A 27,836-nucleotide genomic window follows, 5' to 3' on the forward strand; every position below is an offset into this window, starting at 1 on the left:
GAATCATTTCAACAACTCAACAACCATTATTTTAAATATACAAAAGTATCCAAAAACATACTACTATGGACTACAAAACATACTACTATGGACTACCAAACATACTACTATGGACTACAAAACATACTACTATGGACTACAAAACATACTACTATGGACTACAAAACATACTACTATACCTGCTGTAGTGTACTACTAACTACTGTCAAAGACATCTACTGTATGTCATTGGTAACTATTTCAGTAGTGATCATTATTTGTTGTCAAATCAAGATTTTTAACTGTAAAATCATTATAGTAATGTTGATTCAACTAAACATTACTATTCCCAACAACCAACCAACTGGTTTTATTTTTGTTTTCTTTCGTGCAAAGCACAGCAATAACAGAAAAGCCTTTTTAATGATTATCATAACACAAACATTGTTATAAAGCACAAACCATATAACAATGTTATATATATGCTGAAGATCCACCTGCTATGTCATTTTGTTGGTATTGCCTCATTGATAAAAAAAATCATGTCAAGTATGTCACTTGTTCGCACAATTTGTGGTCTGTGAAATCCAATGTTTATACAGTAGGTGTTTGTCCAAAGGTAATTCATCTACTGTGTATGTATGATGTTTTTGTATTGGATTTGGGTAGAGACATTGTCACTGTCGTGTACATTGTCATGTAGTTCATACCACAGTAGTCCTTCATGTCTAAGGACATTGTGACATAATCTTCATCCCTCTCCTTGCTCATTGCCGTGTCCTCTCTAGGCCCGTATGGAGCGTACAGACATTGGCACCCTGCTAATCCCTAACATCAAGTCATCTGACTCTGGCACCTACCTGTGTGTGGGCACCAACTCCATCGGATCCTCAGAGGCTCACATCGAGGTCACCGTCAATAGAGGTGAGAGGTCGCGCTTGGGTCATTTTCAGTACGGTACACGTTTTAAAATGCTGTGCAGCACTATATATTGGACAAGTTCAGATAGTACTGATTCATTCTGTTTCAAAACGTTTTCGCCTTACTGAACACGACCCAGGTCAACCTACCCCAGAGGAGTACTGCTGTCTGTTGACAGTATTATCACTTTAGTAAATGTCTGTATCCTGCGGTTGTTGCTGTGTAGCAATAGGAGGAGACACCATCTCGTCAGCCATCACCATCCAGCCCTCCATAGCAGAGGTCCAGGAGGGACAGAGCCTGGACCTCAACTGTTTTGTCCCTGGTAACCCCCCACCTGCTGTCACCTGGAGGAGGGATAGTGGACGCCTGTCCGCCAATCACCAGGTTGGAATACACACACACACACACACACACACACACACAAACACACACACACAGCTAGTAAAAGCTCATTGTTAATGTCATGAAGATTTGTTCTGTTTATTTCAGCTGAATAGTCACTCATATGTAGTGTGTGTGTGTGTGCGTGCGTGCGTGTGCGTGCGTGTGTGTAGGTTCTGGGCACCAAGCTGCGTATCCTCTCTGCCGGTCCAGATGACTCTGGGAAGTATATCTGTCTTGTGGAGGGAGGGCCTGGTACTCCTGTCCGTCAGGCCTCAGTCTCTGTCTCAGTCACCGCCACCTCCTCTCGTAAGTCACCAAGCCATTCTCTCTGTGACAATACACTGACTTAACAATGGAACTATCCTCCCCACTGATATCACTGGGGATGACAGTGACGCAGTCAGAGGCATATACAGTAGGAACATCTGTGTTTTTAGAGGACTTTATTTAGTGGCCTTTCGTCAGGTACAGTGGTACTTTTCCAGTTGTTTGTTTTCCAACCCTCCCTAAAGTGACCTCATAGTGTATGCTTTGCTATTCCACACTGTGCCATGATCTCATCCTGGTTCAAATCTTCCTGGGTTTCTAGTTTGTCATGTTCTGTATTTGCTTCCAAATTATAATGCTTCCAATGGAGGCTCTAGACCTACAGTATCATGATCTGGTACTTACAGTACACTGTCTTGTAAATGTTGTAGGATTAGAACCAAAGTGAACTGGAGTGAGTAGAGGAAATGTTGTCCTGTTGTAATGTTTGTGGTGGTGTGTGTTTCCTGGAGTAGGTCTGCAGACCCCCATCATCTCCATTGAGCCCCACAGTGCAGCGGTGCGACAGGGAGAGTCAGCCAGCTTCAAGTGCAGGGTCAACGGTGGAGCAGAGCCCGTACGGCTGGAGTGGAAACTGTCCAACAACCAGCCCCTTCCTGGTGAGGCCCCTCCCATTCAGTTCAATTCCATATTACTTTTGCAGAGAGGCATTTAGTCAGTGGTGGAAAAAGTACCCAATTTTCATACTTGAGTAAAAGTAAAGATACCTTAGTAGAAAATGATTCAAGTAAAACCAGTAAAATACTACTTAAGTAAAATATTAAAGTATTTGTTTTTAAATATACATAAGTATCAAAAGTAAATGTAATTGCGAAAATATACTTAACTATCAAAAGTAAAAGTATAAATAATTTCATATTAAGCAAACCAGACTGCGCAATTTTCATGTTTTTTAAATTTACGGATAGCCAGGGGCACACTACAACACTCAGGCATAATTAACAAACGAAGCATGTGTGTTTAGTGAGTCCGCCAGATCAGAGGCAGTAGGGATGACCAGGAATGTTCTCTTGATAAGTGTGTGAATTTGATTATTTTCCAGTCCTGCTAAGCATTCAAAATACTGTATAACGAGTACTTTTGGGTGTCAGGAAAAATGTATGGAGTAAAAAGTGTATTATTTTCTTTAGGAATGTAATGAAGTTAAAGTTGTCAAAAATATAAATAGTAAAGTAAAGTACAGATACCCCAAAATCAAAACTACTTAAGTAGTACTTTAAAGTATTTGTACTTAAGGGCCTTACACCACTGCATGTCATTATCCACACAAGCAAACCACCTGCAATATCTACAGCAGGGTTGCCCAACCCTGTTCCTGGAGAGCCATCCTCCTGTAGGTTTTTGCTCCAACCCCAGGTGTTACTAACCTGATTCATTTTATCAACCTGCTAATTTTTAGAATCAGGTGTGCTAGATTAGGGTTGGAGCAAAAACCTACAGGACGGTAGCTCTCCAGGAACAGGGTTGGGCAGTCCTGGTCTACAGTAATATATAGTAATATAATATAGTCTGTATCTAATTACATTTCTTTCATATTACCTATGTTTTTAATCAAACACACAAAGTTGCTGCTTGTCAGAGATGTACTTGATAGACTAAAAGATTCCCCATGAAACCTTTCATTCTGTAGATAATGTGAAGGTTGGCCATTACGGCACTGTCATCACCATCACTGACGCCCGCCCTAGCAACCAAGGCACCTACCACTGTGTGGCTACCAACCTGTTTGGAATCACCCAGAGTATCGTCTCTCTGATCATCAGAGGTATGGCACGCACACAGACACAGACACACACATATGGTGTTGATGTTTCTGATGTGGTTCACTTTGAGCATCTGCTCTCTGTTAGGACCCCCTTAGTAATTGTCTTGGCAACAGAATGACCTAATGGTTGTTTGTCCTGATGAAGTCATCCTTCCTTCCAGAGTCTCCTGTAGTGACCGTCACCCCTCAGGGGCCCGTGCGAGTCAGGATGGGTGAACCCATTAACCTGGAGTGCCAGGCCTCCGGGGAGCCTCGCCCTTCTGTCACATGGCACAGACTGGACAGCGCCCACAACACCATGCTGAGCAGCCCTGTGCCCATGGAGTCCAATGCTGTCATGCAGGTACTATACTGCATCTGTGTTCCTGATCCTCAACTCCCGATGAAACCTCCAAGTCATTGTTACTGAGCTTTTGTGCTGTACATGGAAGAGTAAAGGCTGGTTTCCTAAACACAGATTAAGTTTAGTCCTAGGTTCTCAATTCAAAGTGCTTCTTGGTCTAAGACTAGGCTTCATCTATTTATTATATGATGGACAGACCCAGTAATGGTGTTCCCCTCCCCCAGGTCCTAGTGGCCCGTCCAGAGGACAGTGGTACCTACGTGTGCACAGCCCGCAACAACAAGGACACCACAGAGACCAGGGTGGAGGTGATCGTGGAGGGAGGTGCCCAGGTGCCCATCACGCCCCGTGCCTCTGTGCCCGATCCCCTCATGGTGGTGGTGGAGGGACAGACTGCCACACTGAGATGTGATGCTCACGGTAACCAAACCACTTCCAAATTATACCAATGAGTACTATAGCAAAGAGAACTGAGAAGAGAATACTTGTTGTATTGATTGTATTGATCCTTGTTAGTACAGAGAATACTTTTAAGTAAAATTATATTATGCAAATGAGAGCTAAGAGGAAATGCATGTCATAGTCACATCTTTGCTAAGAGCGTAGAATTGGCATGACAAATAATTGGCTGTACAAGTCCTTTTCCCACACTGTGATATTCATTGTGTTTTCAAAATCAACTCTTCAGGCTTCCCTACCCCTAAGATCACGTGGTCTAAGCTGCGTGCCCCTCTCCCCTGGAGACATAAGGTAGTGGACAACACCCTGGTCCTGCCCAGTGTTGGCCGGGCAGACTCTGGAGAGTACATCTGCAACGCCACCAACAACATGGGCACCACTGAAGTCACCATCATGATGGACGTGGAGAGTGAGTCTCAAAATCTGTGCACGCTGCTCTGGCCAGCTAATCATGAGAGATAGATTGGTTTCATCATTGAAAGCAAGTTCCCAGTCTGTACAGAAACACTATGGAGATAGATATGGATACACTTATGTATAAAAATGAACATGAGTAAACTGAAAGATCTATACACAAAATAGATCATAAGGAACTGGTCCACTAGTGTATATGAAACATAGGGCGGCAGGTAGCTTAGTGGTTAAGAGCGTTGTGCCAGTAACCGAAAGGTCGCTGGTTCTAATCCCCGAGCTGACTAGGTGAAAAATCTGTCGATGTGCCCTTGAGCAAGGCACTTAACCCTAGTTGCTCATGTAAGTCGCTCTGGATAAGAGCGTCTGCTAAATGACTAAAACATTTTTTTTAAATGTATAGCTTGGCCATTGGGACTGAATATTGGTCTTCACTGCCCATTCCTTGCTCTGCTCATGAGTAACATTGTCCTATCAAATGTATCACAAATCATGTCATGTCCCAATCATCCTAACGTCTCAATACCATTCCCTGTCTCTACTCTCTAACCCTCCATGTCTCGGTGATGCAGCTCCTCCCTATGCCACCTCCCTGCCCGACGACGTGGCAGTGCGTGTGGGCGAGGTGATCCGGCTGCAGTGCCTGGCCCATGGTACTCCCCCCCTGCTCTTCCAGTGGACCAAGCTGAACGGCAGTCTGTCCACCAGGGCCGACGTCCAGGGAGGAGACCTCCAGATTAACCTAGCCATAGCCGAGGACGCTGGCACCTACAAGTGTGTCGCCACCAACAAAGTGGGCACCAGCGAAGCACATGCCAAAGTCACTGTCAGATGTAAGTACCGTGCGCAGTCACAACTTTGTCTGTTCTTACTTTGCAAACCAAATGGAGACCGACAGCTCAATTACTTTGCAATGGGAAATACCTTCATGAAGAGCAAACCTAAAAGCCATGCGACTGTGAACTCAAAACACAATGTGTTTGTGTGGATGCGTGCGCGTGGATGTGTAGCGCCCCTGGCAGTGCGTGTGTCTCCTCAGGTGGAGGTAAAGGCCCGGGGTAGTGCTGTAGAGTTTACCTGCTCTGCTGCAGGAGGCCTGGGGACCACCATGGAGTGGCTGAAGGAGGGAGGAGTCCTGCCCCCCAACCATCACATCAAAGATGGGGTGCTGAGGTGAGTCAGTCCCACCAGGAGAGACACTTTACAGCAGGCAGTCAAAATACAGATAGTGATCAACACAACTTAAATACGATCCAGAATCAACACAACTTAAAGATTATCCATGATCTACACAACTTAAAGATTATCCATGATCAACACAACTTAAATATGATCCATGATCAACACAACTTCAAGATGATCCAGGATCAACACAACTTCAAGATGATCCAGGATTAACACAAGTAAATGTTGATCCAGGATCAACCTAACTTAAATACGATCCAGGATCAATACAACTTAAAGATGATCCATGATCAAAACAACTTAAAGATGATCCAGGATCAATACAACTTAAAGATGATCCAGGATCAACACAACTTAAATATGATCCAGGATCAACCTAACTTAAATACAATCCAGGATCAACACAAATAAATGATGATCCAGGATCAAACAGATGATGATCCAGGATCATGTCCCATTTGGTGAAATCAGGAAGTGCATTTTTGTTGTCTGTCTTGCACTGATACATTTGTGTGTTTTGTGTAGGATTGAGAACCTGGAGCAGAGCAATGAGGGCATCTACATCTGCAGAGCCACCAGTGTTCACGGCCAGGCCCAGGACTCCGCCAAGCTCACCATCCAAGGTCTGTCCAACATCCACAAAATCACTGAGATATACTGACACAAGTTTTGACTCACAACCCTGAGTTATAACAATGGAGAATTTGTATAGCTGCTCTATGCAATAATGATCTGTTCTAAATCATGAACCCCTAAATCAGGGGTGTCAATGTGATGAGTGTGATGAAAGGAGTCAGGCGCAGGAGGGTAATCACCGAATACAGAGTTTATTCCTTCGTTGACACACAAATGCACTCAAATAGTGATCAACGAAACAGGCACAGGGGAAACACTCATCCCTGGCAAATACACTGTAAAGGATATCCCATAATACATAGGCACAGGGGAAAATCTACCCTGGCCACAAAATGTACGAGTAGCTCCACCGAGCTACACTACTCTCACAACTAACAATCACCCACAAGGACAAGGGGGTAGAGGGAACACTTATACACGGACTAATGAGGGGATTAGAACCAGGTGTGTGTGATTGACAAGACAAACAAATGTGATGATGATTGGGGCGGCAGTGGTTAGTAAGCCGGTGACGACGAACGCCGAAACCTGCCCGAACAAGGAGGGGAGGCAGCCTCGGCCGAAGTCGTGACAGTCAAACATACAGCCCGCGAGCCGGATCCGGCACACAAGCTCATTCATTCTGGCCCGCAGGGGAGTTTATTTTAGGCTAAAACCAAATCGAAACTGTGTAGAAATGGTAATGGACCTACATTTATAGTCTCTTCACTCTGTCCAGCTTGCTAACAGTCATCAATAGTCTCTTCACTCTGTCCAGCTTGCTAACAGTCATTTAAACGAATGTCAGACAATCAGGGAGCATCGAAAATGTAAAAAGCGATGGATAGAGGACTATGTTTTGCTAATTTTGATGGCATGGAAATATAACCAATTTTAAGTGCAGCGCTCCGGACCTTGGTGAAGACCGAATGCGGCCTGCGGGGCAAAATGATTTTGACAGCCCTGCCCTAAATGTATACATTCCAGCATTAATTTAATGTTGGTATTGACCATCTCTCCTCTCCCACCCACAGCCCTGCCCAAGGTGATGATCAATGTACGTACCGCAGTGCAGACAGTGATGTTGGGTAACTCCGTGGAGTTTGAGTGCCAGGCTATCGGCGAGCCCCAGCCCACGGTGCGCTGGAGCAGGGTGGGAGGGCCACTGCCGGCACACATCATGGTGAAGGGAGACATGCTGAAGATCGAGCAGGTGTCCGAGGCTGACGCTGGACAGTACCGCTGCACTGCCACCAACGACGTGGGCTCTGTGCAGTCTCAGGTGGTCCTACATGTCCAATGTGAGTAGAAAGAGAAGTGCACTGGACCTGTACGTCTGCAAACACACGCGCACCTGCACACAGACACGCATACACACAGACACAAAGACACACACAACACACATATACACTCCTATAGCCCTTGTCCCCTCTGATCATGTATTGGTGGATATTTGTTTGTAAAGCCCTACCCCAGATCGCAGCTCTACCAGAGCTGAATGAAGTGACAGTGGGATCAGATGCTGTCCTGCCCTGTGTGGCATCAGGATACCCAGTGCCTGCCATCAAATGGTCCAAGGTAGCCAACACCCTATCAGTGCAACGGAAAACAAACTAGTAAAGATAGTGCCTATCTGTTTCTGACCATTTTCATCTGCTTTGTGCCTAGTGAACAGGATCCTGATTTGACCCTTTGTAACATGTTCTGTGTCCTTGTCTCTCTAGCTGGATGGGGAACTCCCTCCTAAGTGTAGACAGGTAGTCAACACCTTGACGGTTCCCGAAGTGACCCACGAGGATTCTGGGACATACGTGTGCACTGCCTCCAACAAGCAAGGCAAAGTGGAGGCCTTAACCACCCTCAAAGTCCATGGTCAGTCAGCTGTATATAAACACACTGTGAAAGGGAATATCACATTATTGCCAGTATCCAACTCCATGATTCCCTGTCCCCTATCTCTAGTTCATAGGCGGTAAGCTCAATCGGAGGGAAACTTTCGACATCGCCAGTATCTAAATCTATGATTCTCTATCCTTTATCTCTACAGATCGAGTGATGCCCTATTTCACCCAGGAGCCCCTGTCCTATCTCACTCTGCCCACAATCAAGAACGCCTACAAGTCCTTCAGCATCAAGATCAGCTTCAGGCCAGACAATCCTGATGGTGAGGACTTATGTACTGAAAAATAGCTTTCTCTGCACAGATGATGTGCACCAGTGGATTTGCATCTTTTGCTTTATGATAGTTTCACTGACTACAGTGATCCTGACTGCATCTGTTATGATGTCTTTGTGTCATTGAGTACATTCTCTTTCCTTGTTTTTTTGTTGTGTCTCATATGTTTTTTCACATGATTTCACCCCCCTCTTCTTCTGTTCATCCACACACTCCCTCTCTTCTCACCCATGCGGTGTGAAGGTCTCATACTGTATGCGGGTGAGTCGCAGTGCTTGAGCTCACACACTCAAGACTGATGCAGGTGATGCTTTTTGGGCTGAAAAGCCAGAAAAGCCACCAGTGATGTTGACCTTTTACCTTACCATAATGCATCCTAATGTAGAGGACAGCTGGTGGCTGTGAGAGAGAAGCCTATTGAAGAATGGCCTATGTCCTCATTCAGGCATGATGGCTGTATTGGCAACCCTCCCGCTCGTCATTCCATTACAGTCCACTTCATCTCTCTGCATCAGCTTCTACCTACAAGACTGCCCTGCTGCTTCTAAAGACAAGCTTTATTATTGCAAAATGAATGTCTTATTAGCCTAGACAGTGAATAAGCCTCATAATGGAGATTGGACAGTACTGTATGTAAGCCCCACCAGTGAGGTGGGCCGCTTCAATGGGTGACACTCATACTCTGAAAACAACTTCCATACCAGCTCATGGAAGCTGTACAGAGTGAACTATCCAACAACAAAATACAATTGTGCCGCATTTAAGAAATCTCTCTTTGCTATAACCTCTCCCTTTCAGAGCCATAGATGTTAGGGATATGTTTATGAGGAGGAGGCATGGTTTTAGACTGCCCTGGCTTTGACCTTGCTGATGATGGTTGCAGTGCTGGTTGGGCAGAGTTTAGCAGAGCATGTGTCGTTGGCATGCAGCCAGTGTGAAGGCAGAGATACTGACAGTTTGATACAGAGCAGAGCGATGCCCCAGGGCAGCACATACTAGAACCTGGCTTTGACTGTCCCAAGCTTGGCCCTTAACCTGCTAGCATGCAGCTTCTTGGACTGAGTGACCTCAGTTCTCCTCCTGGTGCCAGGGGGACTGTTTGTCTCTGACTGGCTCCAGGGGGCGAGGGTGTGTACCAAGCTAACTGTACCTCCACTGGTCCACCAGGTATGATCATCTATAATGGACAGAAGAGGACCATGGGAGCAGACTTCATCTCTCTGGGGCTGGTGGGAGGCAGGCCTGAGTTCAGGTGAGCACCTGGCTGTCATTCTGGTGCATTAGGGCTACCGATATGAACACTATATGAGCTCAATGTGTAAGAATAAACAAGCTGTTGATGAATGGTAACTTGAACTGTCATTAGTCTCTGTCAACATTAGCTGATGATGATGGATCACAATCATGATGGCAAAACGACAATGGCAGCGATAACTCTAACCTGAACTGTTTTCTCCTGCCAGGTTTGACGTGGGTTCTGGCATGGCCACCATCCGCTACCCCACCCCCATCAAACTGGGAGAGTTCCACACCATAGAGCTCTACCGCAACCAGACCCAGGGCTCCATCATAGTGGACAGAGAGGCCCCTGTCAATGGGAGCTCACAGGTAGTCCCACTCAAATTGTTTAGATCCTGAGACTGTTGAACAATGTCATTCGTACGAAGAGAATATCCAACAGAAGCTCCCAGGTAGTTTCACATAGCCAGTTATAGACTGTTGAATTCATATAAAGTACATATCCAGGAGATTAATCCATGAACACTGTTTCCTGTCTTGTATCACAGGGCAAGTTCCAGGGGCTGGATCTGAACGAGGAGTTGTATGTGGGTGGTTACCCCAACTACACCCTCCTGGCCAAGACCGCTGGCCTCAAGACCGGCTTTGTCGGTAAGAGATCACTTTCAACCAGAACACCTGGTACAACACAAATGTCCCATACTTCAGGGAACAGTAGATACATTTATAACATACATTCTTTGTTTGTTTTGTAGTTGGTTATTTCTTAACAGTACTTTGCTGATCACTGTTTTGGAATGTTCCCATTGGTTTTTGTTCTTGGTTCTATCCAGGGTGCATCCGTAAGCTGGTCATCCAAGGTGATGAGATCATCTTCAAGGATCTGGACCGCAGCTCCACGGGCGTGTCCAACTGTCCCATCTGCACTGACCGCCCCTGTCAGGTCAGCTGACAACCACGTCCTCAGACCCCACTTGAAATACATTCATGCATTCATTCATTGTGGTGTTGTGTTTCAGAATGGAGGGGTGTGCCAGGACTCTGAGGCCAGTCTGTACAAGTGTAGCTGTCCCAGAGGATTCACAGGGAGTAACTGCCAGCACCACTCCTCCCTGCACTGCCACCCAGAGGCTTGTGGACCGGACGCCACCTGCATCAACCGTCAGAACACCCTGGGCTACGACTGCCGATGCCACCTGGGCAAGTCTGGAAACAAGTGCATGGATGGTAAGGGAAACAGGTTTTCTTCCTGAGCAATGCCCACTTTCCTGTATTGCCATTGAGGCATAATCACACCTTACTAGATATAATAGAAATTCTCTCAATATCTTGTTTGTTTGTTTTTAGGCATTTTGGTCACATAATATCTCAACATCTTGTTTTTTTGTGGCATTTTTATCTTAACATCTTGTTGATGTTTGTTTCCTCTAGGTGAATTGGTGACTACTCCCCTGTTTGATGGTTTGGACTCGTACATTGAGTACCCTGCCCTGACCAACATCCACAACGACCTGCGCATCGAGATGGAGTTCAAACCCATGGACCAGGACGGCCTGATGTTCTTCAGCGTGGGCAAGAAGATGAAGACAGAGGACTTTGTCTCCCTGGAGATGGTAGACGGATACGTGCAGTTCCGCTATGAACTGGGGACTGGTGAGAGCATAAAGATATAGTATAATAATATCTATAGTATACTGCTATGTTACGTGTGTATTGTGATAGCTACTTAACCTGGTGTATCCTCTCCGACTGTTACCTTAAGCTTGTTATGGTTGTGCCATAGATTCTTGAATCTTAACTTATAGATCGAGTCTCCAAACACTGTAACTCTGTTGACCGATACGATCAGGGAATCTGTTGTCTCGGGTTTAAGTATCTCCGCTGTTTCATTGGCCTAGTTTTCACACGAAGCACCTCTCAGGCACCCACAAAACAGTGGAAAGGAAATTAGCAAGCCACTAGCAAGCACTGACGCGCTCAGACATAGTGCCGTAGTGGAAACCATGCTACTACTGTCTTTGTTTCCAGGCCAAGCTGTCCTGCGCAGTCCTGAGCCGGTCACCCTTGGCCAGTGGCACCGCATGGAAGCCGGGCGCCTCGACAAGGATGGCTCTCTGACGGTTGACGGTGGTCGGGAGGTCAGGAGGTCGTCGCCAGGCAAGGCCCAGGGCCTGAACATCCACACCCCCATGTACCTGGGAGGAGTCCCCAACATGGAGATCGTACCCAAGGCCCTTAATATCAGTGATCTGTTTGTTGGATGCATAGGAGAGGTGAGCTCAACACACACACACACAGAGGGAGAGTGAGAGACGTGATGATTCATGATTCCCTCTATTACCATTCATAACCACTTATGTCATGTTTATAATCACCTTAGTACCTCCACAATGTCACGTCGGATATCCAGATACAGAACAGTCACAGAATATCTGTGTACAATAGTGGTGGAAAACAAATATGACAAATGTCTTATTTTCCCTGATCATTTGACTTGATTGGACCTTTAACCTCTACCATGTTTATTGTCCCTTGTCCAGGTGTCCATCAATGGTAAGAAGGTGGACCTGTCCTACAGCTTCACAGACAGCATGGCCATCGTCCAGTGTAAGGACAACAGTCCCTGTGACCGCAACCCCTGTCTGAACGGGGCCAGATGCATGCCCAGCGCTGAATATGAGTACCAGTGTCTCTGCAAGGATGGCTTCGAGGGTGAGTCCATTGTAAATGTTAAATGACTTACAATCTATGGCATTTCAGTTTGGTTAGAGCTATATGCCATAGATTGATTTAAGAATTGGCATTCAATAACCCTATGCTAACCTATTCTGAAAATAATATTTACCAAATCAAAAATGTAATCATCAAATCAAATTAAATTGTATTCGTCACATGCTTTGTGAACATGTGTAGACTAGCAGTGAAATGCTTACTTACAGGCCCTTCCCAACAATGCAGAGATAAAATAAAATAAATAATAGAAAGATAATAACACGAGAAATAAATACACAATGAGTAACGATAACTTGGCTATATACACGGGGTACCAGTACCTAGTCGATGTGCAGGGGTACGAGGTAATTGAGGTAGATACACTACATTACCAAAAGTATGTGGACACCTGCTTGTCGAACATCTCGTTCCAAAATCATGGGCATTAATATGGAGTTGGTCTCCCCTTTGCTGCTATAACAGCCTCCAATTTTCAAGGAAGGCTTTCCACTAGATTTTGAAACATTGCTGCGGGGACTTGCTTCCATTCAGCCACAAGAGCATTAGTGAGGTCGGACACTGATGTTGGGCGATTAGGCCTGGCTCGCAGTCGGCGTTCCAATTCATCCCAAAGGTGTTCGATGGGGTTGAGGTCAGTGCTCTGTGCAGGCCAGTCAAGTTCTTCCATACCGACAAACCCTTTCTGTATGGACCTCGCTTTGTGCACAGGGGCATTGTCATGCTGAAACAGGAAAGGGCCTTCCCCGAACTGTTGCCAGAAAATTGGAAGCACAGAATCGTATAGAATGTCATTGTATGCTGTAGCGTTAAGATTTCCCTTCACTGGATCTAAGGGGCCTAGCCCAAACCATGAAAAACACCACCAGACCATTATTCCTCCTCCACCAAACTTTACAGTTGGCACTGTACATTGGGGCAGGTAGTGTTCTCCTGGCATCCGCCAAACCCAGATTCGTCTGTCAAACTGCCAGATGGTGAAACATGATTCATCACTCCAGAGAACGCGTTTCCACTGCTCCAGAGTCCAATGGCATCGAGCTTTACACCACTCCAGCCGACGCTTGGCATTGTGCATGGTGATCTTAGGCTTGTGTGTAGCTGCTCGGCCATGGAAACCCATTTCATGAAGCTCTCGACAAACAGTTGCTTCCAGAGGCAGTTCGGAACTCGGTAGTGAGTGTTGCAGCCAAGGACAGACGATTTTTACGCGCTTCAGCACTCGGCGGTCCCGTTCTGTGCGCTTGTGTGGCCTACCACTTCGCGGCTGAGACGTTGTTGCTCCTAGATGTTTCCACTTCACAATAACAGCACTTACCGTTGACCGGGGCAGCTCTAGCAGGGCAGAAATCTGACTAACTGACTTGTTGGAAAGGTGGCATCCTATGACGGTGCCACGTTGAAAGTCACTGAGCTCTTCAGTACGGGCCATTCTACTGCCAATGTTTGATTCTACTGCCAATGTTTGTCTATGGAGATTGCATGGCTGTGTGCTCGATTTTATACACCTGTCAGCAACGGGTGTGGCTGAAATAGCAAAATCCACTAATTTGAAGGGTTGTCCACATACTTTTGTATGTATAGTGTATGTACATATAGGTAGGGATAAAGTGACTAGGCAACAGGATAGATAATACATTTACATTTACATTTTAGTAATTTAACAGACGCTCTTATCCAGAGCGACTTACAGTATAAACAGTAGCAGCAGCATATGTGATGAGTCAAGAGTTAGTGCAAAGATGGGTCAATGCAGATAGTCCTATTGGTTAACTATTTAGAAAATGTCACTGCAGTGTGTATCTGTCCTCCTGATGCCACTTTGACCCCTCTAACCCTGACCACTGACCCCTGTCTCTGTGCCCTCTCCAGGTGAGCGCTGTGAGGTGGTGAAGGATACCTGTCAGAGCAGTGACCAGTGCCAGAATGGAGGCAGCTGTGTGAATGGCCAGTGTGTGTGTCCTATAGGCTTCAATGGCCCCATCTGTGGGCAGAGTGAGTACTGCTCTCTTACCTTCCTATACACTGGACACAACACAACCATTCCACTACATCTTGGTCCTCTGTAGGGCTCTTGGTGGTCCTCTGTAGCTCCGTTGGTAGAGCATGGCACTGGCAGTGGCAACGTCAGCATAGTGGGTTCGATTCCCGGGACCACCCATACGTAAAAAATGTACGCATGACTGTAAGTCGCTTTGGATAAAAGCGTCTGCTAAATGGCATATTATATTTATTATATTATCTTGAGATGCAACTTTGTTATCATAGAGAATGAGGGAGACCAGCAGAACAAATGGAACAATTCTGGATAGAGAATCTGGATAAGGAATCATTAGAACCTAATTATAACGCTTCAGAATGTATTCACTGGTGGCAATATATTGTATTTTAGTTTTCTACCAATTACTCCAAGAATTACCCTGTTACCATAAAAGCTGATGTATGGTATAATTGTGAATGAGGACTTTGTTTGCAGCACTGTGTCTTTATTAGCTAGGAGATAAAGATATCTGTGGAGATACCATGAAATCGCTTCACAGTAGCACTGTGTATATGTTCGCTTTAGAATACGCCCTTATCATCTTGACCGAGATAATAGTTACCAGTAGACATAACGGATAAGTGCTAAATGACTAAAATGTAAATAACAATCTCTGTCCCATAGGGCATTGCATTAGCTAGACCTCAACCAGACCGCTCGTCTAAGGAATGGTCCCATATGAAGATGATTCTCCACACCCTAACCTCCATACCATAACATCAGACAGCTAGTCTATAGGATCCAGCAGTGCTCTGAAGTGTTGGGTGTCAAAGCCACATGATCTAATGTGTCTTACCCCAGGCCTCTCATGGTTGTATCCCACACACACAGGCCAGGTCTCCAGCTTCGCCGAGGCCCTGTGGAATTTGGAGGGTAGTGGGGGGAATGGTACAGTATCCCTCCCTTCAGTTCTGCCTGACATAACCGTGACTAACCGTCAGGGGCCCCACCGACCGACCTGAGGGCCCCAAAGAGTCCCCGCGGGTCCCCGCCGCCAGCCTAACACACTCAGCAAATCAGAGAAACAAGTCACTTACACGACACGTATACTATACTACCAAACCAACACTACACATGTCTGTACTGTACTCAACTGGTGGCTGGGGTTCCTATCTGTGACATGTTGGGAGAGGGGAATTCTATGTTGTTAAAGGCTAAGTGTACTGTAGCATGCAGATGGATATTACGTCATCTTGCGGTTGTGTCTCAGCAGCTTTTGGCCTTGTGACACTTTTTCTTTGTCTTGTTTTAGATACCGTATAGGTTTTAAATGTAGAATTCCCCTTTTTTCCTCTCCTAAACAAGCGTCCTGTCGAGTCTGACATAATAACCAACCACTCACTGCAACAAGAACCTCTGTTCCGTCTCCCGTCTTCCGAACTGCCTGTCCAAAACAACAACAGAAACAACTATTTTTTTCTCCACTACTGCTGTTGTTGGGAACTGAGAATGTGAAATGCATTTTTCTACATATTGGTACAAGGATGTTCGTTGTCAGTTACTAACCACTAAAAGTATTTTTATGAAAGGATTATGATGTGAAAGCTGTTTGGGTGTGAAACTCCTGAAGATGATAACTACGCATGGAGTACTCAATCTTCTGGGTCTACACTGCACTGAGATACCTGTATCTTTAGACTCAACAAACATAGTGTGTGTAAGGAATGACGTACTATGGAGACTGTCATCTGACTGTGGAGTTTTGTACAGTTTGTCTGTCAATACAGAATCTGCAATCTGCAACATTGGTATAAAATACTGTATTAAGGAATACGTGTCAAAAATAGAGCTATTTGAAATATTAATACAAATATTGTTCCTAAAGTCAAATGATAAGAAAATGCTCTTTGTCTTTTCCCCTCTTTCCATGTCTTTCTTCGCTCTTGTGTAACTACTGTAGTTTCTAACTGAGCCAGTTGGACGGTTCTATTCACCCTGCTGCCACCGGAGGGAGCTCTAACACTTAGGATCACTATGGCAACATACAGGAAACTGAAGTGCTGTGTTTTCTACTCTATTTTAATAGATGCCCCCATTGAGTATGCTGCTCAATTCTATGACAACGGTTACCTTTCTCTTCCCAAGACTATCTTCCCCAGAAGGTGAGCCAGAGTTTCCTAAGTGGGGAAAGCAGCAACTTTCTTTAAGCTGTATCAGTTTCCTTCTCTAAAATTGTCACTATTGTAGTGAGGCATTGACGTGGTCTTTGTAGTTTTAAATCTCTTTCTCTCTCTCTCTCTCTCTCTCTCCCTCTCTCTCTCTCTCTCGCTCTCTCTATCGCTCTCTCTCTCTCGCTCTCTCTCTCTCTCTCTCTCTCTCTCGCTCTCTCTCTCTCTCTCGCTCTCTCTCTCGCTCTCTATCTCTCTCTGTGTGTGTGTGTGTGTGTGTGTGTGTGTGTGTGTGTGTGTGTTGCAGCGGCCCTGATGCTCCAGAGACCATCGAGATGGAGCTCAAGGTCAACACCTCCTCCAAAGAGGGCCTGATCCTGTGGCAGGGAGTGGTATGTCCTAACCTAGTCACCGTATTACTAATAATAACCTAGTCACCGGGGCATTACTCAGCACTCCTTATCATCCTTACTATCTAATCACGTATTTACCAATAACCCACCTATACAGCATTACCTACCTTTTACACTCACTGTCAGTAATAATACATTGGATATTTATAAAGCTTTTCTAAGACTCAAAGAGGTTCGCTGACATTCAACTGCTCTTTTCTGTTTGGTTATTAATAATGTTTGGCTCTCACAGCTCACTCCTTACTCATTGCATTGAGATTGATGCAACTTACAGACTGGCTGTTGGTTTGGCATGTTGGCTCTGAGCGAGCCATGTCACAGTTCCAGGTCCAGGCATGGTTTGTCATGGTTTTGACAGCACTGTTTTGTTTGACTGCACTGCATGTTGCCTGGTTGCTGCTTTGCCTCTCTAACCCGACCCCCCTGCCATCTTCCCCAGGAACCCTTTAATGGCGCTAGCCATTTCCGCAAGATGCATGCTAGTAAAAAGGTATCCACCTCACCAAAACACCTGGTAAATATGGTATATTTCAGGATATGTACTTCACAGGAGGTTGGTGGCACCTTAATTGGGGAGGACGGGCTCAAAGTAATGGCTGGAATGGAATAAATGGCATGATAATCAAACTCATCAAACACATGGCTTCCATGTGTTTGATATCATTCCAGCCATTATTATGAGCCGTCCTCCCTTCAGCAGCCTCCTGTGATGTACTTCATGTATAGATGTATTGTGAGATAATTTGACAGTCTTACACTACTATGGACTACATGTTTTGAAATGTACAACAATCTGGATAAGGCTACTTGGATCTATATATATTGTTGTCTCCGGCTGGAGCAGCCAACTACTTTTAGTTATCTAATCAATTCAATCAATCAATCTTTAACATTTACATTTACATTTTAGTCATTTAACAATGTACTATAATATGCACCATGGCTGTGGCAGCTTCAATGCTTATTGTTATGTTGCATGTAACTTAGTTTGTACTGTACTCCCAAAAGGAGCTTGATTCAGGTTTGTGATCAAAGTTTGAATAGGGATACAAATATATTTGCATGTATCTTATACAATACAGGCAACTCCACAAGTCTTATTTACAGAAAACATGTACACTTAGTATATGAAAAAATCCATTATGGTTTTAAAATATGATCCATATATATATATGATATATTATATTTTTTTGTCTGTCATTACTTTCCTATAATGTGTCACCTAAACAACTTTATTTCCAGGAACTTGGAGATCAAGGCAAGGGCAAAGACTTTATAAGTCTTGGTCTGCAAAATGGACACTTAGTCTTCAGGTAAGAAAGCATCACTGTCATGACTGTTTTTCTTTTTGATTATTGTGGTTTCCTAAGGAATATGCCATGCTTACGGGTCATATATAACTAATTGGTAAAGTATTGTTTGCACCAGTCCTAAATAAGCACATAGGTGATCATTCTCCTCTATGTAGTCCTACTGTAGTAGTAATGCTACTGTTGCATGTTCCCTGTCTGTCCACAGCTACCAGCTGGGCAGTGGAGAGTCTCAGATACAGTCCAGAAAGCCCATCAATGATGGCAGGTGGCACAAGGTCACTGCTGTGAGGTACTGTGCAATTCATGACCTTCCACTCTCATGTTCTGATACACCTCCTATTATCAGTCCCTCCATGATTCCACCATTCTGCGATCGCAATTTTCTTTGTTAAATCAATTCCCTTGCATATTTGGGCTTGCATATTTGACCAATCACCGCACTATTTCTGCTTAAAACAGTGAAATCATCGCAATATTATCGTATTAAACTGAGCCATCACCACAGTACAAAAAGGAGGCTCACAATTTCAACCAATCACCGCACATTTACCGCATAATATGGTTCAGTCAAGCCAGACGTCAACAAACGGTTTCCCTTGTCAGCACATTTTCGCGACAAATATTGCCATGCAAAATCTCAAAATTGCTTCAGCAAAATCAAGCATTTTTGCTCGCAAATATCACAAAATATCCTGGAGGGACTGTATTTTTTACTTTTTATTTTTCACGTCTTCTTCATCTTGTGTTTTCATACAGTGTCTTTAAAAATGGATTTATAATGAATATCTAATGTCACTGATAGATCTATTTTGAATTGATTTTTGGTAGTGGTGTATTTTCTCAATGAATGTACTCTCTCTGTGCTTTGTGGCGAAGTGTCTTGTGCTTTGTGACAAAGTGTCTTGATCATACGAGTAAGGGAAGTTTTCTGTGTGTGTGTGTGATCAGAACTGGTAAACAGGGATATATTCAGGTAGACGGAGGAGCCATTCAACGAGGACAATCACAAGGCAAAAGCATCATGGTGAACACCAAAGGCAACGTATACCTGGGTACGTCACCTTCCTGTTAGGGACCTGTTGGGAAAATGTCAAGTATTATATTTCAAAGTCTCCAAAGAGTAGAGAAATACAGTACCTTAAATATCCTGTTTTCAAAGTGTCTAAAGTGTACAAACTTACAGTGTCCCAAATCTGTAGGGAAATGACTGACTGACAGAGGTGATATCGTGTCTTCTCTAAGAACATGCACTGAGTGTGTGTGTGTGTGTGTGTGTGTGTGTCTGTTTGTTTGTTACAGGGGGAGCCCCAGACATATCTGCGATGACAGGAGGGAAGTTCTCCTCGGGGCTCACAGGCTGTGTGAGGAACCTGTCTCTGATGAACGCCCGGCCGGGAGAGCAGCCAGCTAGACCCATCGAGCTACAGGCTGCCGCAGAGAATGGCATCAACGTGGGGCGCTGCTCCTCATAGACCTATAGCAGCCCCCCCACACACACACACACACACACACACACAGAGACTATGGAGACAAGATACAATCAGACTCACAGAGAGACTTACACACATGCATACAGACATACATACAGTCAGTTTGAAAAAAACTTGGTGCTTCGCTGCTACCAAAAACAAAGCTACACAAAATGATCTTTTACTCTGTGTGCATTAAACCCCCTCCCCCCAAAAGTGACAAAAGATTGATATTAACAAGTCTTCACTTCCTTAGTGTTGCTCTGGATAAGTGCGTCTGCTAAATGATGTAAATGTAAATGTATTCTCAATGAAGGACACAGGAGATCCAGTACAGTTTACATACTCCCAGCAGTAGCTTTTAGTCATGAGAAAAATAGTAAAATGCTATAGGCCTTCTACGATGGGTCAGATCCTATGGAGTTGGAGATGTTTTTACAGCACTGAATTTTTATTTATATACATATAAATATATATTATATATTTGTGGGGGCAACATGCGAACTAACCATAACTGCTCTTCTTTGTCTTATATTTTGGGTTCCAGGGCTTTTTTATAGGGCCTAGTTGTGTTAATACTTGAAGACATTAAGGCCTTCTTCTTTCTTCACTTCTGTAGGGGAACCTTAGGGGTGAGCATGCTTACAGACTTGTCACACTATTGGGAGAGGGGTCACAGAGGTCACGGCACAAAGCAGCATCAAGACACATGTCAGGGGAAGACAGGATTTTAAAAACAAACAGAACGCTATTAGATGTACTGGTGCTTTTCTATTCTGCCAAATCGTTTCTGATCTGATTCTGAAATCACTTGCCTTCCCTAGTAGCATGGTTGCCTTTTTTGTGTCTGTAATTGTTTAGTTTTTTTACTTGGTGCTATTAAGTCAGAAATGAAAATACAGCCCACTAACACTAACAGTTATTTGTCTGTCTCCTTATAATAATGTAGTACGTGTTTGAAAGAATATCAGTGTAAAACACATGCTACACATGTGCCTACTTTCTTTCACCTCTCCTGAGGTAGGGGAGGTTGTGTTGTTCTCCAAGATATGCATGAGATCTGAGGTTTATTTGATTATTAGCTGAAATCTTCATCATTTAAGTGTCTCCTTCAACATCCTATTTGATTGAGTAGATCTCAAAAGACATCAAGGAGGTGTTTTTAAGAATGAATGGCGATTGTATTATGATGTTTTTTTTATTATGAGTGGTTCTGAGAATTATAAGACATTTTGTCATTTTACTTCTGCAGTAACAATCATGTGCCAACTATCTGCCAGTCAGGTAAAATATCAGTTTAGTCTGGTTATGTGTGTGAGAGTGTCTACGTGTGTACTTCAAAAAGTTTAGTATGTATGTGTTGCCCCTCAACCCCACCCTCTCTTTAAACCCCTATATGATGTTTGTGTATGAACTGTATATGTTACTGTATGTGTTTGTACTGAATGCGTGAGTCTTGCCATCTAAATCCTCAGGAGGGTCAACGCAGAACTGCCTCAAGATGTTCCTCAGTCATTTTCAGGTTCAGTAGCAATTAGCCTTAGTTACGGTCTTATAGAACTAACAAGTCTGATATTGAACTCTTAACAGCTGCATCATTTTGTTAGCTGTTGTACCTAACACAGTTTGGAAGCACATTCATGCCAAAATCATTTTTATTTTGACATGGATATGGCTTCCGTAACTTGGGGTAAACATATTGGAGGGAGACTAACAGTAGACATACAGCAGTCAGAGTAGATTACTTCAGTAGTGGGAGAAAGCCGTTGAAACCTCCCTGGTGGGGTGCTCGCTAGCTGTGACCTATGGAGCTCCAATGAGCATGCTCGCCCACACTGGTTTACCTCATGACAAATATAACATCATGGCATCAAAGTTCACTTCATGAGGTTCACAAACTTTTCACCTTTTGTAATCTTAAGATTATGTTGATTAATATTCTGAAAATGAGCACCGTCAGTTAACTTAAAGTTTCTTCATTTTTATTTTCTTTCCTTTTTTTTCTTTTTAATGTCTGTTCATTTCAGGCTTGATTCTGCTGTTGTAGAGCGATCAGAAAAGCTTGCCATTCTTTTTTTTCTTGGGTTATTGTGTATTGCCTCCCCACATCCCCCTGTTCCCTTCATGTTTGATTTTTAATACCTTTCCTCCAAGAGTGTCTTGCCCCACTGGCGTTCCCACCATGACCTCACACTCCACTGAGACTGTATGGACTGAATGTGCAACAAATGTGGTAACCGACTGTAACATCAGCCTGAGAAGGGGTTGTCAACTGGTTTGTGCTAGAGACAAATGGATGTGTCATTTGGCTATCAGATTAGATGACAAAATGGAGGATTAGGCTCAGCTACTGTATGTTACACTCTTTGAGTTACCATTACTCATTGGGAAATGTTAGTGTGTTTATTGTGTAATTGACAGGAGTTGTGGCCAAAACACAGCATAAACACAGATGAGAAAACGTCACACAATCACAAATCATTAATACATTGAATGTCCTATTTGTGTGATCTTAATCATAAGATATAACTGGGTATGGATGATGTACTGAGTATTTATAAAGTAAATATCATCATTGATGAAGATATTATTTCACCTTTTTTGAAATTGTTAATATTGTCTATGTTTCATTTTTAGATTAAAGACAAATGTTGAAAAAGAGTGTCACAACATTCTAGTGAATGGAAGTGTACTACACATGATATTATTGTCCATTGGGTGATACTGCTCTTGTTCCTGACTGTACCATTTCCAGTGTTGGAAGGAAGGACTCTCCCCCTTCCTCAATGTTTCTTAATTAAAACAACATTCATGTGCTATTTATAATCTTGTGAGTTGTATTATTTTGCCAGTCATATTATTTTTTACCTAGTTGTATTTTTTTCTCTGTCATATTATTTTTCTTTTATACTTATTTTGACGCTATAGACTGTTGCAGCCATACAGTATGTGCAGTCGTTTATTCCCCATATATGCCTCTTTAATATATTAATTCACTTTCAGTTATTGTGTGCTCCAGGCCCAGGACATTCCGGAAATTATACGATCGTTACCCTTAATCCCCTTTCTGTTTGCTCTTCATCTTTAGTGGGTCAGCCCTTTACACAGGAGAGACCTGAGAAAGTGAGGATGATTACTTTATTACCAGGCCTATTGACAAAGTCTAATGTTTCCCATGGAAGTTACACCCAAATCAGGTTTCTGACATGGATATCATCAAAGTCATACTCTCTTACTGTATATGATGAGTATCAGATTAGATAAGGCAGGCTAAATGTTTATATAATGTAATAAGTCACCATGTGTCACGCTCGTCGGGAACAGAGGAGGACCAAGGCGCAGCGTGGAATGCGAACATTTTATTATTATAAAGTATCACACGAACCAAACAACAAAACGAAAACGTGACGTCCCTAGTTACATACACAAACCAACACGGAACAAGAAACCACACCAAATGAATGCCTAACGGTTACTTAAGTATGGCTCCCAATCAGAGACAACGAGCTACAGCCATCTCCGATTGGGAGCCACCCTGGCCAACATAGAAATACAACAACTAGAACAAACACAAATGAAAACTCACACCCTGGCTCAACATACTAGAGTCCCCAGAGCCAGGGCGTGACACCATGATAGCATTTGAAAATGCTATTTTATTTCATTTCTTTGCTTTGCATTTCTTTGCTGCTTTGCTTACCTGCATTACATTAATGTTACATTGCAAGCGTGGATGGGGAAGTATCCCAACATGAAACACAAGACAAAATGTACAAATATTTCATACAGAAAATAAGTTCTTGCAGTAAGTCAAATAGTAGTGTTAGAGCCATTTTGTATGTGGAACGGAAATGTATTTGAAGATATTTGAATGATTTGTTATTTGAATAGACAAACAGTTTTTTAACCTTTCTTTGGGACTATTTTACTTTTTACCATTCATCAACCTTGGAATCTGTGTGGTAACAGGGCAATCTTATTGGCAGTAATTAATATAATTTAACTGCAATCAAGAACTCTTAAGTCTCGTCTATGGAAACGCATATAACCAAGCTTGTATTTGGCATCTAAGGAAGTGGCCTTTGTGAACTCTAGGAAGCTTAGCCACTACAAGTAGTCATTGTTTAATCCACATTGTCTGTACATTGCACAAGACAATCTAGCCCTGAGATACATGCTGTAAGGGGCATTGTTAATAGTTTATTCTGGTTTACTTGTAACAAAATTATTACTGGTATTCATAAGAAGTACTGAAATTGGGCTTCTAGAGTTCCAAATCATTGTCACATTCAAACGGGAGGATGAGTAAACGTGTCGCATTATGTAGGGGGATTTGTAACCGAAGGTGCCAAAACAGAATGTGATACTTGGGTTGTCGTGAGAATTCAGTTTCAAGGTTAACGTTACCATGGCTATGTTATGTAAGAGGGATTATGCCATTGGCCATTTCTATTCAGTGTGGATGACTAGGGATCAAGGTTCGGGTAAAGGTCAAAGGTCAAACATTGTTCATATAAATATAACGTCAATACATCTGGAACATTTCTGGTTCTTCTTCTTCTCCTTCTTTCCCCATGTATTCAAATATAAAATATAAAAATCCAAAATTGTATTTAAGTATACACAGAGTCACTGGTGTTGATCTGCTGTGTCTTTCAATAATGTTGAGCCATAGGACTGAAAGGAAACTTACCGATAATAGCAGGTACCATATCTTTTGCATCTAGTATTTTATGACATCGTCAATCTTCACTTGAAGCCCAACATGATAATACATCCATGTAAACTAAACTACACTAAGGAGTGTTGTGTCCCTATGACCTGATTTCAGGTGTAATAGCCAGTATTGGCCAGTATCCAATATTTATTTTGGTACTAATTTTATACTGGGACTATTGTGTCTTAATCTGTACCCACTCTATTCATACCTGAGTATTTTCACTTACAGTTAATGTTCTGTTTGTTGCACAATGTGCAGCTATGATTCAAAAGAAAGTTAGAGTCTATTTTGTAGCAAACCTGTACAGTCACATCCACAGACATGCATTAAAGGTCCAATGCAGCCGTTTATCTCAATATCAAATCATTTCTGGGTAACAATTAAGTACCTTACTGTGATTGTTTTCAATTTAAATTGTCAAAAAGAAACAAAATAGCTTTTTAGCAAAGAGTACTTTCTCAAGCAAGAATTTTGCTAGGACTGTCTGGGAGAGGTCTGAGTGGGGAGGGGGAAACTGAAAATGTGCTGTTATTGGCAGAGAGGTTTCAAACTCTCTTTCTTATTGGTCTATTAACTAATTTACTGCCTGGTGATGTCATTAGGCAAGCTAAAACTCCATCCCACCAAAAAAGGTTGAAATTTCAGGCTGTCTTTTCAAACAGTTTTTACACTAAAAGGCCATTATCATAATTTCCACAATTTCGCAGTATTATTCCAATCTCATAGTGTGGGAATATACACTGAGTGTGCAAAACATTAAGAACTGCTCTTTCCATGGCATAGACTGACCAGGTGAATACAGGTGAAAGCTATGATCCCTTATTGATGTTACTTGTTAAATCCACTTCAAATCAGTGTAGATGAAGGGAAAGAGACATGTTAAAGAAGGATTGTCAAGTCTTGAGACAATTGAGGCATGGAATGTGTGTGTGACATTAACAGGTTGAATGGGCAAGACAAAAGATGTAAGTATTTTGAACGGGGTATGTTAGTAGGTCCCAGGCGCAGAAGTTTGTGTCAAGAACTGCAACGCTGCTGGATTTTTCACCCACAACAGTTTCCCATGTGTATCAAGAATGGTCCACCACCCAAAGGCCATCCAACCAGCCAATTTGACACAACTATGGGAAGCATTTGAGTCAACATGGGCCAGCATCACTGTGGAACGCTTTCGACACCTTGTAGAGTCCATGCTCCGGCGAATTGAGGCTGTTCTGAGGGCAAAGGGGGGATACTCTCACACTGCACATGTTCACGCCATGATACAATTGAAGTCAGAAGTTTTATTTCAGCTTTTATTTATTTCATCACATTCCCCTTCAGCCTTTCACAAGCGTCCCACAATAAGTTGGGTGAATTTTGGCCCATTCCTCCTGACAGAGCTGGTGTAACTGAGTCAGGTTTGTAGGCCTCCTTGCTCGCACACGCTTTTTCAGTTCTGCTCACAAATGTTCTATAGGATTGAGGTCAGGGCTTTGTGATGGCCACTCCAATACCTTGACTTTGTTGTCCTTAAGCCATTTTGCCACAACTTTGGAAGTATGCTTGGGGTCATTGTCCATTTGGAAGACCCATTTGCGACCAAGCTTAACTTCCTGACTGAGTCTTGAGATGTTGCTTCAATATATCCACATAATTTTCCTTCCTCATGATGCCATCTATTTTGTGAAGTGCACCAGTCCCTCCTGCAGCAAAGCACCCCCACAGCATGATGCTGCCACTCCCGTGCTTGACGGTTGGGATGGTGTTCTTCGGCTTGCAAGAGACCCCCTTTTTCCTCCAAACATAACGATGGTTATTATGGCCGAACAGTTCTATTTTTGTTTCATCAGACCAGAGGACATTTCTCAAAAAAGTACGATCTTTGTCCCCATGTGCAGTTGCAAACCGTAGTCTGGCTTTTTATGGCGGTTTTGGTGCAGTGGCTTCTTCCTTGCTGAGCGGCCTTTCAGGTTATGTCGATATAGGACTTGTTTTACTGTGGATATAGATACTTTTGTACCTGTTTCCTCCAGCATCTTCACAAGGTGCTTTGCTGTTGTTCTGGGATTGATTTGCACTTTTCGCACCAAAGTACGTTCATCTCTAGGAGACAGAACGCGTCTCCTTCCTGAGCGGTATGACGGCTGCGTGGTCCCATGGTGTTTATACTTGCATACTATTGTTTGTACAGATGAACGTGGTACCTTCAGGTGTTTGGAAATTGCTCCCAAGGATGAACCAGACTTGTGGAGGTCTACAATTTTTTTTCTGAGGTCTTGGCTGATTTCTTTTGATTTTTCCATGGTGTCAAGCAAAGAGGCACTGAGTTTGAAGGTAGGCCTTGAAATACATCCACAGGTACACCTCCAATTGACTCAAATTATGTCAATTAGCCTATCAGAAGCTTCTAAAGCCATGACATAATTTTCTGGAATTTTCCAAGCTGTTTAAAGGCACAGTCAACTTAGTGTATGTCAACTTCTGACCCACTGGAATTGTGATACAGTGAATTATAAGTGAAATAATCTGTCTGTAAACAATTGTTGGAAAAATTACTTGTGTCATGCACAAAGTAGATGTCCTAACCGACTTGCCAAAACTATAGTTTGTTAACAAGAGTGGTTGAAAAACAAGTTTTAATGACTCCAACCTAAGTGTATGTAAACTTCCGACTTCAACTGTATATGCGAGGACTACACATTCACATGCACACAAACGCGTGCACATCCCATGAAGTCCCCTCACATATCATGGTTGTGGCCCTTTTTTCCATGTCAGATTACATTCGGAAATAAGGCTTGGGAAGATACATTCTGGTCTATCTAAGCAGATACACCAATGAGAAACATTAAAGAAAATATGACCCCACACTCATCACCAGTAAGGACTGACAGTCTCTTAGGATTTGATACGTGTGGGCTTTGGTTAGAGTCTTTTCCGCTGGTCCACTGGCTTGAGCTGACGAACGTTTGATACAAATATAAGTATCAAGATTTACGAAAACACTCATCACGCATCAAAGTTTTGTACTTGCGCAACACAGAGGACTTGGTCTCAAATGTCGGTAGCACCTGGATGTCTGCAGTTTTAAATACAGGGATCCGTCCAGGTAGCGGCATCGCGTGGACATCTGCGAAGTTGTTGACTTAGTGGACGATTCTCTGAAAGTTCTTGCAGGACAGCACACTTTTGCTGGCGAGATGACCATCACACCTCTTCTTCCTTGGAGCCACACCATGTTCCTTGTAGAACG

At 43.3% G+C, this 27,836-nt stretch overlaps 1 protein-coding gene across 5 annotated transcripts in view; it reads left to right on the forward strand.

Annotated features, from left to right (window-relative positions):
• Positions 1 to 22,704, forward strand: part of LOC121545748 (basement membrane-specific heparan sulfate proteoglycan core protein-like) — a 160,245-nt gene extending 137,541 nt beyond the window's left edge. For 3 of the 5 annotated variants that reach the window (XM_045209472.1, XM_045209471.1, XM_045209473.1), the window contains 33 exons: positions 768 to 903; positions 1,127 to 1,287; positions 1,458 to 1,593; positions 2,070 to 2,213; positions 3,245 to 3,379; positions 3,541 to 3,722; positions 3,947 to 4,142; positions 4,411 to 4,590; positions 5,165 to 5,425; positions 5,603 to 5,765; positions 6,303 to 6,400; positions 7,427 to 7,693; positions 7,858 to 7,970; positions 8,117 to 8,264; positions 8,440 to 8,556; positions 8,812 to 8,829; positions 9,736 to 9,820; positions 10,032 to 10,176; positions 10,356 to 10,458; positions 10,641 to 10,750; positions 10,827 to 11,034; positions 11,239 to 11,460; positions 11,836 to 12,080; positions 12,348 to 12,519; positions 14,410 to 14,532; positions 15,410 to 15,466; positions 16,605 to 16,680; positions 16,994 to 17,078; positions 17,539 to 17,613; positions 18,342 to 18,412; positions 18,618 to 18,701; positions 19,361 to 19,464; positions 19,712 to 22,704. In XM_045209472.1, coding sequence (XP_045065407.1) covers positions 768 to 903; positions 1,127 to 1,287; positions 1,458 to 1,593; positions 2,070 to 2,213; positions 3,245 to 3,379; positions 3,541 to 3,722; positions 3,947 to 4,142; positions 4,411 to 4,590; positions 5,165 to 5,425; positions 5,603 to 5,765; positions 6,303 to 6,400; positions 7,427 to 7,693; positions 7,858 to 7,970; positions 8,117 to 8,264; positions 8,440 to 8,556; positions 8,812 to 8,829; positions 9,736 to 9,820; positions 10,032 to 10,176; positions 10,356 to 10,458; positions 10,641 to 10,750; positions 10,827 to 11,034; positions 11,239 to 11,460; positions 11,836 to 12,080; positions 12,348 to 12,519; positions 14,410 to 14,532; positions 15,410 to 15,466; positions 16,605 to 16,680; positions 16,994 to 17,078; positions 17,539 to 17,613; positions 18,342 to 18,412; positions 18,618 to 18,701; positions 19,361 to 19,464; positions 19,712 to 19,884 — 4,593 coding nt within the window. In that variant the 3' untranslated portion in view covers positions 19,885 to 22,704. The remainder of the gene's footprint in view (positions 1 to 767; positions 904 to 1,126; positions 1,288 to 1,457; positions 1,594 to 2,069; positions 2,214 to 3,244; positions 3,380 to 3,540; positions 3,723 to 3,946; positions 4,143 to 4,410; positions 4,591 to 5,164; positions 5,426 to 5,602; positions 5,766 to 6,302; positions 6,401 to 7,426; positions 7,694 to 7,857; positions 7,971 to 8,116; positions 8,265 to 8,439; positions 8,557 to 8,811; positions 8,830 to 9,735; positions 9,821 to 10,031; positions 10,177 to 10,355; positions 10,459 to 10,640; positions 10,751 to 10,826; positions 11,035 to 11,238; positions 11,461 to 11,835; positions 12,081 to 12,347; positions 12,520 to 14,409; positions 14,533 to 15,409; positions 15,467 to 16,604; positions 16,681 to 16,993; positions 17,079 to 17,538; positions 17,614 to 18,341; positions 18,413 to 18,617; positions 18,702 to 19,360; positions 19,465 to 19,711) is intronic. The other 2 variants (XM_045209474.1, XM_045209475.1) reach the window with 2 other exon arrangements.
• The last annotated feature ends 5,132 nt before the right edge of the window (positions 22,705 to 27,836 follow it).

The sequence above is a fragment of the Coregonus clupeaformis genome, chromosome 30 (assembly GCF_020615455.1).
Source record: "Coregonus clupeaformis isolate EN_2021a chromosome 30, ASM2061545v1, whole genome shotgun sequence".
Classification (NCBI taxonomy): Eukaryota; Metazoa; Chordata; class Actinopteri; order Salmoniformes; family Salmonidae; genus Coregonus; species Coregonus clupeaformis.